At 40.5% G+C, this 17108-nt stretch overlaps 1 protein-coding gene across 6 annotated transcripts in view; it reads left to right on the top strand.

Moving 5' to 3' along the window:
- The window catches only part of RUNX1 (RUNX family transcription factor 1), a 253872-nt gene that overhangs the window by 139999 nt on the left and 96765 nt on the right, over positions 1–17108 (top strand). For 5 of the 6 annotated variants that reach the window (XM_012445820.2, XM_064380131.1, XM_012445826.2 and 2 more), the window contains one exon: positions 14097–14135. The exons of the other annotated variant lie outside the window; for it this stretch is intronic. In XM_012445820.2, the coding sequence (XP_012301243.1) occupies positions 14097–14135 (39 nt within the window). The remainder of the gene's footprint in view (positions 1–14096; positions 14136–17108) is intronic. 6 annotated transcript variants of the gene reach the window in all.

The raw sequence follows: 17108 nt of genomic DNA, 5'->3' as shown, positions 1-17108 counted from the left end.
AAGATCCTCCCTTTTTTAAAGAAGTAGTAAAACGGCTGTTGGATGAGTGGCAGGGCATGGGGTGGACCACTGATTTACAGATCAGGGGGTCCCAGATCAGCCACTGTTTCGGGAGCTTAGAAAAGCCACTCACTTTTCAGAGCCTTCTTTTCCCTCTATAAAATAAATGGATTGAACAAAATGTTTGCTAAGAATCTTTTCACCTCTAAACAAAATGACTCGATGCCATTCCACGGAAGGATGGCCTTCAAAACAGCTTCACTCTGTTTTATTTCATAATAATCATTCACTTCTGATGACCATGTTGAGCTTGGCAAAGTGCTTTGGCAGTTAACGAATTAATTTGGTTTTCTTGATAACTTTTTTTAAATGACATGATTTTAGACTTGGCAAAGGAGGAAACTGAAGCACAGAAAGGTCAGGAGAACTTCAGAGAGCCACAGGGAGCCAAACATCAAGTCAAGTAATGAATTGAGTACTAAGTAAATAAGACATTTTAGGCTAGAGACTTCGAACTTTTTGAATAGCAAGAAACAATAAGAAGCAAATTGCATGCCAGGGCTCAGGGGAGATACATCAATCAAAAAAAGAGCTTCAGGAAGCAGTATTCACCCTTACTACTTATGAAGCATTCTGTTTTCTAGTTATTCTGTTCTATTTCTTATTATTTTTCTTTTGTTATTATTATTAACAACCAATCTATGGGTCACAACCTATGGTTTAGAAGTCACTGTTTAGAAATTTTCACATGGCAGCATACTTCTTTTTGCTAAATTGGAAGTCGAGATCTACTTCTCCGTGCCCCTTACCTGTGGACAAATGCTAAGTGGGATTCTCCTGTTTAGATTTTCTTGCTGTCAAGAGCCTCCGACGCCTGTACACAAGGAAAGTGCTGTCCTTAGAGTCAAGGTTTTTGCCGAAGGGGGCGCATGACCTTCCTGGCTGGCTTTGAATACATGGTCAAGTCCTCATAAATAATGAACGCTAATGACAATATCAAAACACCTATTTGCATTGTACCTTCACTAAAGTCAGAGGGAGAATTGGGGCTGCTCCTGCAAAAGGGCATGTGACTCTCTAAATAAAGAGCTTTAATGCATTTTATATTTAAACCATAAGGCCATGGGCTCAAACCCAAACTGAGATGGGCTCTGCTCCTTAAGTACTATTCTGGAAAAAGCATTGAAATATTTATCCATCTATCTGGGTTCTGTGTTTCTAAAGCAGTTCATTTCCTTGTGCTACACTCTAGAGTGGGCCTGTTTGCAAATCCCCTTTAACTGGGGAGTGACTGTGCTTCAGAAACAAAAGGAGTCCTTTAGGAAAGTCATTGTCTATGAAATGTATTCAATGAGAACTGTAAAGAACAGGCTTTTTTTGAGGGGGAGGGGGGACGTGTAATTCAAAGATGGTCTATGCTGTGCACTGACTGGGTAAAATGTAAAATTCTAACTTTCGTTCCATCTCTATGTGGCCTTGGGCAAGTTGCAGAACCCCTTTAAGCCTTAGGGGATAATAGTGCCTAACTTAACGGTATTAGCAAAAGGATTAAATGAGATAATGCACAGAAAGCCCTTGCCATAATGTCTGAAACTCAGAATAGCTCAGTAAATGTTAAGGACCTCTACTGTTTGTCCACTAAAATTTGCTCGGTCATTATAACCCTACTAGCATAAATAAGGCTTTTGCTTTTGAGGAATCAGTTCCACAGCTTTCTCGGTCCTCACGGACTAGCAACACTTAATGGATCCCATGAGATCAACCAAGCAGATCTCATGTTTTCATAAACCCCCAAACCTGTCAAAACTAAGCATAACCCAAATCTAATGCATTCATAGTCTGCTGTTCTGCTATCCAGGCTCTTCCTGATATGATAAACTATTTTCTTGACCAACAGAGCCAATAGTGTATAAACTTATATATTATTTTAAAAAATAGAAAAGTACCATATTTACTTTTGAAAATCCAAAACTTTGTCTCAAAGGGGAATTCATGTTCTTTTTCATAAATACTGAATCTTCTTCTCTTTTGCTCATATCAAAATAAGCAGACCACCAGGAGAGAGGATTCTTGTTTTATAGGTTGCTATAGAGGAGTTATGTAAGGTATACTTACTTAGGACTTCAACATTTAAAATTTTAAAGATCAGTAAAGAGAGGATGCTTTTTTCTAGAGAAGTTTTTATTTTTAGGTTCTGTAGGGGGAAAATCTACTTGATAAGTTTCAGATGATCCAGCATTTTCTAGATATCTATCCACCCTTAACTTTTTTAGATCCAGATATTTCAAGTTTAGTAAAAACCAAGAAGTATTCACTTTTGTTGTATCCATTCTCTATAATTGAAGAATCAATGTGCTTTTATGCCTTCGTATAACTTCCTACTTTGTATCCAAATTTCCTAATTTTATTCATAAGCATTCTAGAACACTTTAAAGATAAGTTAACAGAATAACATTCTGGCTAAAGAAGCTTTTCTCTTGCTGCTTTACCTTAAGGCAGTATCATGTCTTCACTAAAGGAATGTTTTTTTGGGGGAGTGTGATTAATTAAATCTATGTTTACCATGATCAGAAGAGAACATCATACACAAAGGTGAAAATAAAGCTTACATATAACTTTATTTCCTTCTCATTCCCAGTAACAGAGGGGTTAACCTGAAGTCTTAATCCATTTCCACTCTAATTGGGAAAGACGGGTGGTGGGGAAATCATTTCAGTAGCAAAATGAAAATTGCTAGCCTGGATATGCCTGAGGCAAAAAGAAAAGAAATGAATTCTCTTGTGAGCTTGATTAGTGAGGGGGAAGAAATATATGCATCTTGCACTTCATTTCATGTCGTTGTTTAATTTGCCAGTGTTAAATAATGACCTGCAGAGCAGTACGTGAATCAGGAGAAGGGGGTGTGCAGGTCTCCTAGAGTGAGTTCACTGTGTACTGTGTCCGGGCGCTGTGTGTCCATCATTCAGCTCAATCAGGAGCCGACTCAATTTGACAGCACAGCTCCCAGGTGCACATGTTTGCCGACTAAAAGTGGAGCCCCCACTGGCATATTTGGTAAAGTTTTCTCTTTCGTCCTTAGAAGTCCACTTCATTATTTGGTGTCTTTGGTTAAAGAGAAGGCTAAACACAATGATTTCTATTTTAGAAGCTTTACATTTTCTGCATTAAGGGGAAAGACTTGATCTAGAATAGTTTTTCTCTAAAATGTGAGATGCTTTCTAAATCGAGAAGTTGTCAATTACAGAACTTCCTAAAACACAATGCTTTTGAAAAAAATCTTAAAACCCACATTTATATAAATATTTGCTGCAGGCCCCCCTTGAGAACTTACCTAAAAGTGCTGTTATCAACCAATTTGAAATTCTCCTCAAAATCAGTATCTTCACATGCAATTGTTCAAGATAACTAGAAAAGAAAAAATTGGGAGTGTGTTATAGTCACTCTAGATCAGTGCACTAACTGGTGAGTGGTTCAACTTGAAATGACCTATGATTTATTTTTTGGCTAATTTGTGGCAATATTTTGATCAACTGTTCCTTTGCTCTGGCTCTGTTTTAAAAAAACAAACTACTCTGCAAAAATATGTGATAAAATTTTTCTAGTGTTGTTTGTATGTTTCTAACAATTTTTCGATGATCTCTGAATACAGCTTTCATTGCACATGTAGATATAAATTAAAAATTAGCCATCAAGTCATATCTATTTTCAGATGTTTTAGTTTAATTTTATTAGAAGTCTTTTTCACTTTTTCTCTCTACCTTTCAGAAAGAGAACTCTACAGAATTAGCAACATTTTTTATTTAAAAATGTAGCGAAATTTGCCTTTTTAGAAAATAGATTTAAATGGTAGCATTTTTCTAAGCAAGTCCAAAACAATCATGTTAAAAAAGTTTAAATCTCACTTAACTATTGCTTAAGAAGTAGACAAAGATGTTTTATGAGAAGTCTCCACAAAAATGTTTGCTATTCCATTTTAATGTATTATCCATAAAAATTCTATCATTTATTAGATATCAATTATATAATATTAATAATGTAATCTGAAAATATATAACCATTACAATACAGATCTTAACAGTTTCATGAAATTTAGAAAATGTAATTATGTAATCAGAGAAAGGGATTATTACTTCTCTTCTTGCTGACTTTTCCAGCTGTTTTTTATTTCCAATTACAACATAAAATTTTAAAGTTTTTGTAGACTATGGAAATTTCATGACCCCATAAAAAAATGGGATAGTAGGATTCTTTTCACGTAAAAGTCTGTTTTCCAAATTTGAAGATAACAGGATTAATATGAAAGTATTTGCCATCTTATCTGAATGCCTATAGAATAAATTTAAGGCTGATATTTGGCAAAATGTATTACTTAATTGACAAATGTAGATATATCAGTAATTCCTTCACAGATCAAGACCTTGTAAGTAAGACTAAGATCAAATGTAAGATCACTGTCTTACTCTTGATTCTTGAGTAGACTTTCTATGTCCCAAAACAAACAGGTGATTCAGCACCCATAATTTAACGAAAGCTTCCATAGTCCTTTTCTAAGGATTTCTGCTATGTTTATGGGAAATTTCTCTATAGTCTATATGGAATCACAAATAGAAAAAAAATTATTTTACTAAAAAGGTCACAAATTTGAGGTAGTAACAGTTGTAATAATAATAATGAACCTTATCTGTTTATTGTATAGGAATTAAACTATGTTGTACATCCATATTATTTCTTAAGGTATTATTTTATAATATGATATATAGTGAAACTTCACTAATTTGGTAGGCATGGAGTAAATAGAATTAATGAAAGAGCTTAATTTTAATATTTTTAATGATTATAATGATAAATTATTGTGGATAACACAAGTAACTGTGTGTCTCTTCTCAATTGTCATGTAAATTATAGAACACAATAGCCATGTGTCTGTGATTTTCTAGAAGATGCAGAATTTCAGAGTTTTTTTTTTGTATACTTGTTTTAAGTCATATCTCCTTGAATCTGCTTTTTAAAATAGGCAATACTTACGTGAAATCAGAGAAACCCTATGTGAAATGGTAAAGTCCCTAAAATGTAATATCTCTAGTTGATTCTGGGTCCTCTTTTTCCTTCCTGGCCTCTTCCCACTCGAAACCCAAGTTCACTCCAGCCATATGCTAAGGTGCGTAAGCACCAGACCCACATAGATTTCCCACAATTCCAAGTGGCATTTGCATAAATGTTCCAGGAGCTGGAAAGCCCACCTTGTCCAAGCCTCTTGTTTTGTGGATGAGGAGGCTGAGGCTGGGACAAGGTAATTAACTAATTAACTTGCTTGCACGGCTAGTAACAAACTTCCTACAGCTTCCTCTACCTTATGAGATAGTGAGTACTCGTGCACTCAAATATACTGGGGTTCATGTTAATTACATGAATGAATACAGTCATCAATAACTCTAAAACTTAAATTTTGACTTTGGAATCTGAGTGAATGATTACCTAGCTACCATTTGAACATAATATGTGTGTATATGAATTTCATATATATATATATTTATATAGAATATAGATGTATTTACATCTTTATAATATATATTAATGTCTTTACCCCAAGTAGCTAAGAATTAGTTGCCCATGTAGAAATTTGCTGTTTCAGCCAGCTTTGGGGAATTTCCTTTGCCTGTCCTGTACCCACCATTGTCCACATTTAAGCTTTAACATAGACCTACCCACTGCTCTACCAGCTCACAAAGGGTCCTCTTATCAAACTGGTCTGCAGTTAATCTGCTACCCTCCTCCCTTCAAGAGCCAGTTAAAATGACTCAGTTATTTTTAAACACAAAAGTTGCATAAGGAAAAAATAATACCTTCCCATTTCATAATTCTCTTAGTGAAAGAGTAAATTGTAAACACAAGGAATCTGAATAAATGATTCCGTTTGGGAAGGAGCATTTGCTGTGTGATGGCATGTGGCACATGAGGAACAGGACCCCTGCTTTTAATTTATATGTTCATTCATTTCTTTTTTACTCAACTTAGAAAAATCATGTCATGTTTCTAATTCATTGTGGTGGAAATAGCTTCAAATATATTAACTAAAATGCCTCAAATAAAGAAGATTACAAAAGAAAGCAGACTCCAGAAGTATTAGCAACTTTATAGACTCTGCATCTATCATCCACCAGAAAATCTTATTGGTGTGACATTCACCAATTAGGGAACTCAAAGCCACGGAAAAGTCCCTAAACTCCCCTCCCTGGAGCACAGTCCATTTTCAGATGCTGCACTTGGATACTTTCCCATAATGCTTAGCTGAAGGATATCACTCAAAGAGAAGATGGGTTTCATGTGGAGAGTGACTTCTCAGTGTATCTCTTAAAATATAGCTTCTGTCTGTAGCTAATGGAAACCAAGAGAATGTGGAAAAGGGTCCACACATCTGTATTCAACCCATAGGACTAAAGAATAGAAACTGGTATGTTTGCCTGAAAGAGACAGCTGGGCCTTCAATGGTTCCCATCAGCCCTTGAGAACCAACACAGAAAAGCAGGGCCAGTGGTTTCTGTTATGAACCTCTCCCATGTTCCCGCTCCTTGGTTATTTCTTCTGATTCAGATGGATTCCATAGCTTAGACCAATAGCTGCCTCCCTGAATTGAACTATTACTGTGCTTTAACTGGTAGATTGCTAGCAAACTGATACATTGAGTGGTTTTTGAAAACTCTATATACTATTTTTCAAAATAAACCTGTTTATAGGAATTCCTATTTGAGAGTGAGTATCGTCTAACCAGTCGGAGATTCTATTTTAAAATCATGGCCTGTTAAAAATAGAACCTCCAATTCTGATCCATAACGCTTATATTTAAAAATCCATCAGATGAGTTTCATAGGGAACCAGTTTTTCTGGAAAAGAAAGGGACAGGAGATGCTTTTGTAATATTGTTTCAGAGCTGAAAGAAACCAAAGCACTGTTTTACAGGCTGAGCCATCCATGGGTGGTTAACGTTAGGTGGAAACAATGTGTGAGATTAACTTGTGGCCATGCATGGCCGTAAAAATGTATTAGTGGTGTTGACAGTGGTTAGTAGGCCTTTGCAACTCAGTTATTGCTGCTGCTCTGTGCGTGTGTCCTTCTGCCTTTGAGTCAATCAAGTGATGCTGTAATAAAAATCCTGAACTTTGCTTCAGGACAGCTCAGAGGGAAAACATGAATCAAGAAAGATGCACTGTTTAATGGTCCTCACTAACAGTGGTTTAAAAACAGTGTCACTCAAGCACTGCAGACTAGTGCCAAAATTGCTACCCAGGGTGAATCGTGTTTTGAGTGGTTCCTGTAGAACTGCACTGTCCAATATGGTAGCCACTAGCTCCAAGTGAGTACTGACCACTTGCAATGTGACTAAACCAAATTGAGATGCGCTGTACATGTAAAATACACAGAGACTTTTGAAGACATAGTACAGAAAAAAGAAAAATGTAAAATAGCTCATTAATAATTTTCATATTGATTACATGTTCAAATGACAATGTTTTAAATAGACTGAGTTAAATAAAACATTAAAATTTATTTTGTCTATTTCTTTACTTTTTTAATGTAGCTATTAGAAAACTTTAAATTATGTATATGGCTGTCATTATATTTCTATTGGATGTGCTGCTCTAGAATAAGAAAGAATGTCCACATGGTTTTTGTTTGTTTTTGTAGAGATGGGGTCTTGCTATGTTGCCCAGGCTGGTCTCTAACTCCTGCACTCAACCGATCATCCAGCCTTGACTTCCCAAAGCATTGGGGTTAGAAGCTTAAGCCTGTCCTCATGGTTTACGGGCAACTTGTCAGGATCTAACAAGGAAATTTGACTGGTAATATCATAATGTTTTGACATTTTGCGGGCTGCTGGCTATATCTGGACATGCTGCAGGCAAACTGCACAGGCTCAGAATGGGACAATTACTAAATCTTAGTGTCTTCATCTGTAAAGTGAAGGGAGTCATGATGGACCACTCACTGCTCGAGAATTAAATGGGATAATGTATGTAAAGCGACTTCCTTGTGAGGTCTGCTAGGTGTACTGGTGACTTCTATTACCATAGTTGTCTTAGTCAGCTTAGGCTGCTGTAACAAAATACCACAGACTAGGTGGCTTAAACAGCAGACATTTATTTTCTCACAGTTCTGGAGGTTGTGAAGTCGTGAAGTCTGAGATCAGGGTGCCAGCATGATTGGGTTCTGGTGGAGGGAGGGAGAGAGAGAGAAAGAGAGAGAGGGAGATCAATCTGGTCTTTTATTATAAGAGCATTAATCCCATCATGAAGACCCCAACCTCACAGCCTCATCGTAATCTAATCACCTCCCACAGTCCCTACTCATAGCAGCACATAGAGGATTAGGGCTTCAGTGTGAATTTTGGAGGGATACAAACATTCAGGCCATAACAACAACTTAAAAAATCTAATCTCCACTGGGCATAGTGGCTCACACTTATAGTCTCAACACTTTACAAGACTGAGGTGGGCAAATCACTTGAGGTCAGGAGTTTGAGACCAACTTGGACAACATGGTGAAACCCCGTCTTTACAAAAAATACTAAAATTACCGGGGCATGGTGGTGCATGCCTGTAGTCTCAGCTACTTGGGGGGCTAAGGCAGGAGAATCATTTGAACCTAGGAGGTAGAGGTTGCAGTGAGCTGAGATTACACCAGTTCACTCCAGCCTGGGTGACAGAGTGAGACTCTGCCTCAAAAAAGTAAAAATAAAAAAATAAAATAAATAAAATAAAAGTCCTATCTGAGATACTGGGTCCTCACCAACTCTGAGTGCAGACCTTGAACCTGCAGCATCAGGGGCATCACTGGGAGCTTATTGGAGATGGAGAATCTCAGGCTTCTTCCCAGACCTGCTGAGGCAGAATCTGCAGTTCACCAGACTCGCAGGGGCTCAGGTACACATTCACTTTATGCAGTGCTGCCTAGGGAATTTAAAGGTGAGTGAAACACAGCCTCGCCGGCAAGGTGTTCACAATCCACTGGTTGTGTGTTTGTGTGGAGGGACAGTGAATCTAGAGAAACTAAGGAAATTATCTAGTGGGCTGTGAGGAGACTCAATAAAAGATACCCCTACTCTCCAGTGATCCAGAATTGACAGTGAGATGACAAAGGAGTCAAGCAGATGGAGATAAAAAAAATCAGCTTTGTTACTGATAGAACTTTTGGAGAGCATGGCTTAGGTGTGTGGCTTCCTGCCACTGAACTCCAGAAATAGGGATACTCGCTCACCAATACCCAAGCAGTGTCTCCCCAAAAGAATAAGGAGAGGGAAAGAGCATGCCCAGGGTACTCACTTTTTTATTTTTCGCTGTCAAACAAGCAAATTACCAAGCTTAGCAGCTTAAACAAATTGAGCACACGGTTCTGCAAGTCAGAAATCTGGTGGGGCTGTACTAGATTCTCTGCTCAGAGCTTCACAAGGCCAAACATTTAGGGATTAGCCAACCTGAGTCCTTACTTGGAGGCTTTAGGGAGACATTTACCTCCAAGCTCATGCAGGTGGTTGGCAGAATACAATTTCATGTGGCTGTGGCATGGTGGCCCTCATTTCCTTGCTGACTGTGGACCAGAGGTTGCCCTCAGCATCTAGAGACTGCTCTCTAGTTCCTGCAGATGTCCGCCTGTCTTCTAACTACAATGCTGACTTCACTTCTGCGCCAGTCTGAGAAAACACTGTTTTTAATGGTCTCTTGTGATTAGATTAGGGCTACCAGGATAATTTCTCTGTTGCTTGAGTCAAAGCCAACTGATTAGTAACCTTAATTACATATACAAAAAATATCTTTTATTCCATGTACTATAACCACAGCATAATAGTGCATCATATTCCCAGACCCAGGGATGAGGGTGGAAAGTTTGAGGGGTTCCTTTTATGCTTCTGCCTTCTACAGCTGGTTTCTGCTTCTAACACTACTAACCAGGCAATTCAATCTTATATGGTGGAGGAAGAATGAAGATGTAAAAAGAGGTCAAGAGTTTTACACTAAGGAATGTTGTTTCATAGAAACCTGAAGCCAAGGAAGGGGTGGTCCCACCACCTCCTTTCACCTCCCCACCTCCCAATATACTTAAATAGCTATAACCAAAAATACATTATAGTTCAAGTCACACAGGAGATGTGGAGATGATGATGAAGCACGTGATTGGTCTCTGAGAGGCAATTTCACCTGAGGCGGAAGGATCTGCCCCTCTCCAAGATGAGGACAGGAAAGTTGGCTCTTTATCCTTCAGGACTGTGCTAAAAACCTTCCTTTGAATTCCAGATACCCAGGAGAACACAGTCAGTGAACTATGGTGTGGGAGACTAATCTGGAAGTACTGTATACAATTAGCAGGAACCCCATTTTTAGGAGATCTTTGTAAGAAATCTGCTGAGAGCTAATGAGAACTTGAACAAGAATGATGTCAATAGGAATTGAAAGGGGGGTGAACTGTTATCAACCAAAGAAATCCAGAAAGAACACTTGGAGAAAGACTAGATGACGGCAAAGATCTACCCATGGATCCAAGTCTGGAAACTGAGAGAATGATGGTGCAGTGGGGGAAACAAAAGGAAGACCTGGGTTGAAGTGGAAGCTGATGAACTTGATCTTCAGTAAAATACACATGGCAAACACTAGTTTTCTCAGGTTGCTTCCACCGTACACACGTGCACACACATACATACACATACACCTCTCAACATTGGTCTTTCCCTTCCCCTGCTACCCACCAGTTTCCCTTCCTCCTTCAACAAGTTTCAATGTCCCCTTCCCTACATCCCATTCACTTTCTACTCTCTGCTCCATTTCTGCTACCACTCAATTGAATCTCTTCTGGCAAAGGTTACATGGCTCTCTCTCTGTAGACAAGTACAGTGGAATCTTTTCAGTTCTTGTTTCCATGGCACCTCTGTGGCCTTTGGGACATGTCTTTCCTTCCAAAGCTAGTGTTTTCCTTTATTCTTATTCCTTATTCTCTCCTCTTTCTTTTCCTAGCTCCATCTCCTTGGTTGCTCCCTCTTCTGCCCACCCCTGGCATGTTGATAATCCCAGACCTGTGAATGGTCTCTTCTCATTGGAAACAGTCTCTGAAACTACCATAGATAGTTTGATTGTACCATAGATACAATCTGAAACTACCACAGATATTCTGAGGATGTTCAGCTCATTATTTCCACATGAAACCTCTCCCCAGAATTCCTGTTTTCCCGACCAGCACCTCCTCTTCTGTTCTGGGCATCCAAAGCTCAGAGAGACATCCCGATGTCTCCTTCTGCAAACCCACTGCTTCTGGTCTTCTCTGCTATTATTAATGGGCAGATGCTGGGGAGACTCCTCCCTCTCCCTCACCCCAAGCCCCTCATCCATCTCCATTGCTTTTACCTTAATCCAGATCCTCACGACCCCTTGTCTGACAACTGCAGTGGCTCCCCGCTCCTCATCTCTACACCCTCCAATTCACCGAGCCACTGCTGACAGATTTATTTTTCTAAAATATGTATTAATTTTGTTATTTCCCAGTTTGGCTTTGATAGATCAATTTCCCTCATGTTGAAGTTGACATTTCCTCAGGTTGCATGTGCTTCCAATGACCTATCTATGTCCATGTATCTGTGAACTGCCACACTCCATCACCCACCCCCTGAACCCGGTCTCAAACCTATGCCCCAGCTGTACTGGAACTAACACAGTGATCTGTTTCATAGACTCACGTCCTTGCTCATGATGTTTCTTCTGCCCCAAACACCATCTCCCCACCCCACCATCACATCCCTAAACCCCTCCTCTAGCTCTTGGAACCACCTAAAAATCTACCCAACCTCCAAGAATCAAGTCAAACATCACCTCTGCTAGGAAGGAAGTCTTTCCTGAGCCCACCAGGGGCTGCTGGCCCCTCTTCCTCCTACATTCCCTCCCACCAGTTCCCAGGGCCCTGGACATGTGTCCCCCAATAGCCATGACACTTCTTTACTCTCATGTTTGTCATTTGTCACCAGTGAGCCTAGCACTTTGCCTGGGACAGAAGAAGCATTCAAGGAATGGTGCAGAAAAATAAATAATTGTGATAAAAAAGGAACATAGCTTACCATGCGTGTGGAACCTATATGTAGATATGAATGCATATATGTGGGGTGTGTGTGTGTGTGTGTGTGTAGGTCAAGACTGATGTGAACTTGGGCAAGTTTCCTGAACTCTCCAAGGGTGAGGTTTCTTATCTGTAAAATGGGGATAGCAATGAAGTTGCTGTACGGATTAAATCAGGAAACGTATGTAAAAGCACTTCTCCCATTGCCTGGCATATAATTGCATTCAATGGCAGATGGAGGGAAGAGAGAGAGAGAGCATGCAAGCGAGCACACTGGAGGATGAGCTACCAGATCCACTGTTCACTGTCATAAACACACACAACCTCTCCTCTCTTGCAGTTCACGTTCTGGCATCTTTAACAGCTCCATGGGCAAATCACTTCAAACCTGCACAGATGCTACTTCACCTGGGCAGCAGTTTCTTACCCTCTGCCCCTACTCCCTCCCCAGTTTAACCACATTTGCTGTGTTCTCAAGGCTGCTGATACACAAGGAACTAAGAATAGTTTAATAGTTACCAATCATATTTTTCAAAATCCACTCATTTTTGCCCTTGATTTTTTTGATTTTAAAAAATCTTGGCTTTTTCCTCAGAATTGCTGAAATATTAGGTGTGAAAATGAACCTGTGTTTTCTTGCTCTCCTACTCCAATTTCTTAGACTCAGACAAGGAAAAGCTTCTCTGGGTCTCAGGAGAGAATTTCCAGGGTGCGTGGTTCTGCTGGGTGTGCTGTCTGGTCAGTCTTACCATTGTGGGTTCCACACCCCCACCCCACTGCCCCAACACCCATTAAAACTGAGCTGACAAAATTTCAGGATACATTTGTAATTTCTTACCTTTTCATTCACAATTAGTGCAAATGATTATCTCTCTGCCTTGCTCTTTAAGAAGAAAACTTCATAGAATCATTTTATCTACTTGTAAACCACAATCTTGGGATTTTTTTTTTTAGGATGGTCCTTTGAGACTACACATATTAATTCCTTTAATATTTCATCATAGAGTAGTCCTTCAGAACTTCTTATTTTAGTTGTTCCTTTTGCTTTGGCAAAAATATAAAACCAAAGAAGCTGCAAATCTTGTTTTCCTGCCTATTTAAACAGCATCTGGAAATCTGAAATAATTGTCTCCTTTCTTATTTTAAAAGATTTTTTAAAAAACACACAGCATACTAAATATTGTGGTGTGGAGTTGAAAGCTTTAGATCATCACTTGAAATGCTCAAATCCTGTCTTTGAAAAACAGTATTTCCTCTTCATTACTCAGTGCTGTTATCAATATACAAGGCTGATAGAGTAATTTCAAATTCACAACATTATACGTAGATATTCAAAAGAAGGAAAAACAGCTTCATGTGACTTTGTTTAATAGCTTTACCTATAGTTGTAAATGCAGCAGTATACAGTAAGTGATCCATATTTGGGAATTATCATATAACAATTATTTCTAATAATAATTGATATATTATTTAATTGATATAATCTATTATAACTTGTGAGAGGTTTAGATGTAAATAATCTGCCTGCCTAGCAAAGGGAAGGGAAGGAGAGTAAGCAGGGAAATATATTTCCAAAATGTCCTATCATTAGAAGTAAATGGTCATAAATGTTTCTGCATTCAGTTAGGGTTTGGTTTTCATTTCTCCTTGAATTCTAACATTCCTACACCTTCCAAATGTATTTTAAATCTTCACTAAATAAATCACATTTTCATCACATACAGAGCTTAAAAGAGGTGATTCTACGACAGATATTCAGTATTAGCTAGCAATGGAAAACATTGGTTGAAGGTACATAAAACCACGTGCATATGTAATAGTTTTTTTATTTGGTGATTTACTATTTTAAGTCATTTTTGTGTCAAAACTATTTTAAGTCATTTTTGTGTCAAAACTATAAAAATCTCCCGTGCTAAAAAGTGTGAAAAATGAGTTAGAAAAAAAAAAGTGGGGGGAGAATTTTTAAACTTGCATTATTTTTATTTTCCTACTTTCTATTATTTCAGAATGCATACTTGGAATGAATCCTTCTAGAGACGTCCACGGTATGTTTCATTCCAAGTTATATTTTTAAATAAAATATGCACATTCATACATGTTTATATAATTTTATATCTATGCATCTCTGTGTATAACCTGTGATATAATTTAACCAAGTAATTAAGGCTCTTTTTGCTGATTCCAATATACTTAAAAGCAGTTCACCATATTGTAGATGTTATACCATATAAAATATTTCAATGAAAGCTTAAATGATACCCTCAGTTCTACAGCGTTTACCACAGGTGCTTCTGCTATTAAACGCCTCTATACAACTCTCTAAAAACAAAATAGAGCTTGGCCTCTGTTGCAGCCCAGTTTATTACCTCTGTTATAGCGGTGGTAATGCAAAATTTTTATAAGAGTAAAATGTTTACTAAGCATTCCTATATTTAAAAAAGATTAATTTTAAAATGTCAGCTTGCTACTTGTGAGGTACACAATGGATTTATGAAGTGAAAGTGAAATAATGACACATTAACCATAGCATCCCACAGAAACATTCAGATGGAGGAAGGATGTAATGGAAGAACTAAGGGCTCTCCTCCCCATAGTAATTAGATTTGAAAAGTGAAGTCATCTCAAAGCCACTTCAGAAGAAAAAAATGTTTAATTAAATAATTCCAGTGTTCAAAACTGGATAGTGTGTATGGCAGGTGATTTGTACATACATGTTACTCTTCGCCAAAATTGTTTTCCATCCCTGTGACATTAATACAAATTGCAGCTATTTGGTCCAAAACCATAGCAAGATACATTCTCTATTTTTAAAAATGTAAATTGGTCATTTAAAATAGAAATAATTCTTTTAGAGGTATTACATTTTTACAAATGTAATTTGAGAAATATCATATTGCTCGCAAAGGGTCATTTTAAGAGAATTGTTGAGATTCTAATCCCATCTTTATGCATATTTTCGGGAGGCTTCTGAAAGAGCAACAATGTTAAATATTTAGTTATCTTCTGAGACCACCTATAGTTATTTACCTAAAGTTGTAGAAGAAAAATGTCAATGAACTGTTACTGTTTTCCAATGAAATTATTTTTCTTCCAACTAACCAAGTACTATTTTTCGAATCTACTGCGGAAATTTACATTTCATTCCTGTTGTGAGCCTTTTTCAATTCTCCTCCCTCCCTCTTCCCGAAACAAATTAAGAAAAATCTGTCACGTAGCATCTACCCAACGTATCGCTTCGTTGCATTTTTTTTTTTTTTTTTTTGTAATTTTGCATTATGACAAAGGTAAATTCTAGCATTACTCCAAGGAAACACTGGGAATGAACCTGGTAATGCTTCCTTTCCTTTCTCCCTTAGGCAAAGGAAGGGGAATTCTATATTGCCGCTAAAATGAGCGCTGTTGGTGGAAAGGAATTCCTCATTTCGCACATGCTATTGCTGGCCTTGAGAGTGCAGGCTCCGTGAAATGCCCTGCAGACTAAGGAGTTCCCTATCCCCCGAGCCCGAGCCTCTTTCTATTCAATTCATTTTAGTCTCAGTAAGGAGGGGGCAGTGGTTGGTTTGTTTCTTGTTTTCAAGAGCGCGCGGCGCCGCGCAGTTACAACCCGCGCAGCTCCCGGGAAACCCAAATGCCCGGCAATCCCAATGAGTCAAGGAGCAAAAGCTCTGGCTGCTATCAGCTTTTTGTCGGGCTTCAAACTCAGGATTTATCGGTTGAATCGCTTGAAACTCCTAGCTGAGCGGCTCCCACGACGCAGCCTCTGAAGGCTAAACGCGGTGCATGCCCAGCTGGGACCAACTTTCCTTACTCGAAAAGGGAACTTGACTCCCTCCCGGGAGACGGCAGCCCACGATCGACTCGCAGCCTCTCGCAGGGTTTAGGGTTTTAGGCAAGTGGCCCGAGACCCAGACAAGCCTCCCTGCACCTTTCCGAGAAGCCGATCTCCCGAGTCTGCTACTTCCCCTGGAGTCAAAGCCTACTTTTGGAGCCGCCACACCCTCGTGCTTCCTCCCACATCTCGAGGGTCCAAGGGATACACTTGGGGTGGCCCCAGGAGTCCTGGGTGGGATCTCGGGGAAATGCATTTGAGCCCAGGCGAAAAGCTCCCCTTGCCCAGAACTTGCCTCTAGAGCGGGACGCGTCCGAGCCCGCAGGCAAAGGCGCAGCGGCCCCGACAGACGGACAGGCGGGCGGGCTGGCGGGCGCGATGAATTCTGCCCAGGGACAGAGTTAGAAAGTGGACGTTTGGCGGGGGGTGGTTACAACCGGAATTAGGCTTAAAAAATCATTAAAAAAATAAGTTTTCTGAGACCCCAGGTCAATTAAAACAAAACTGCACTAGGGTGCTGGCAGTGCCCAGGGTTTTCCTGCGAGAAAGGAGCAGGGGGAGACCGGAGGGGGCGGAGGCCGCGCGTCGCCTGCCTTTGCCGCAGGAGTCGGGGCTCCGGGAGCATCGACAGCCCCGAGCGGGCCGAGGCGGGCCCCAGGCACAGGGGCTTCGAGGAGAGACTCGACCGGGCCGCACAGCCAGGAGTCCCGGTGGAGGGTCCCCAACCCGGCCGGCTGTGACTCCAGATCGGAACCTCGGAGACGCGTCGCGGCCGTTCAAGCTCGTGGGCTCTGGCGGCCGCTTCCTGTCGTTTCTCCTGGAACTCCAGTCCTTCCTGGGCGACTCGAAGGCCACGAGGCGGGCCGCAGAGCCCTACGCCGTCGGGGGTGTTCCGGGAGCACCGGGGGCTGCGCGCGGCTTCCAGCAAGGGCTGCTGCTGCCCCCTGGCGTCTTCCCGAGCCCGCGGCATGTCCCGGCAGCTCTGCGCAGCCCCAGCCCGCCCGGGATAGGCCTCCAAGCCGGCCGGCCCCGGCCCCCTCCTGCGTCCCGGCCAGCGGCAACGCCCGGGGACAGTCCCTGCGTGGCAGCGGCCCCTGCACCCCAGCCCTGGGGGAGGGAGGAGCGGGCGTCAGGGGCCCCGTGGGGCTGGGCGAGGGACCCCTGCGCGGGGGAGCTGAATTGAGGGGCT

The sequence above is a fragment of the Aotus nancymaae genome, unplaced genomic scaffold (genome assembly GCF_030222135.1).
Source record: "Aotus nancymaae isolate 86718 unplaced genomic scaffold, 86718_ANA_hifiasm-v0.15.2.pri h1tg000022l_1, whole genome shotgun sequence".
Classification (NCBI taxonomy): domain Eukaryota; kingdom Metazoa; phylum Chordata; class Mammalia; order Primates; family Aotidae; genus Aotus; species Aotus nancymaae.
Note: the sequence above shows the minus strand (reverse complement) of the source record. Positions and strands in the feature narration are given on the sequence as shown.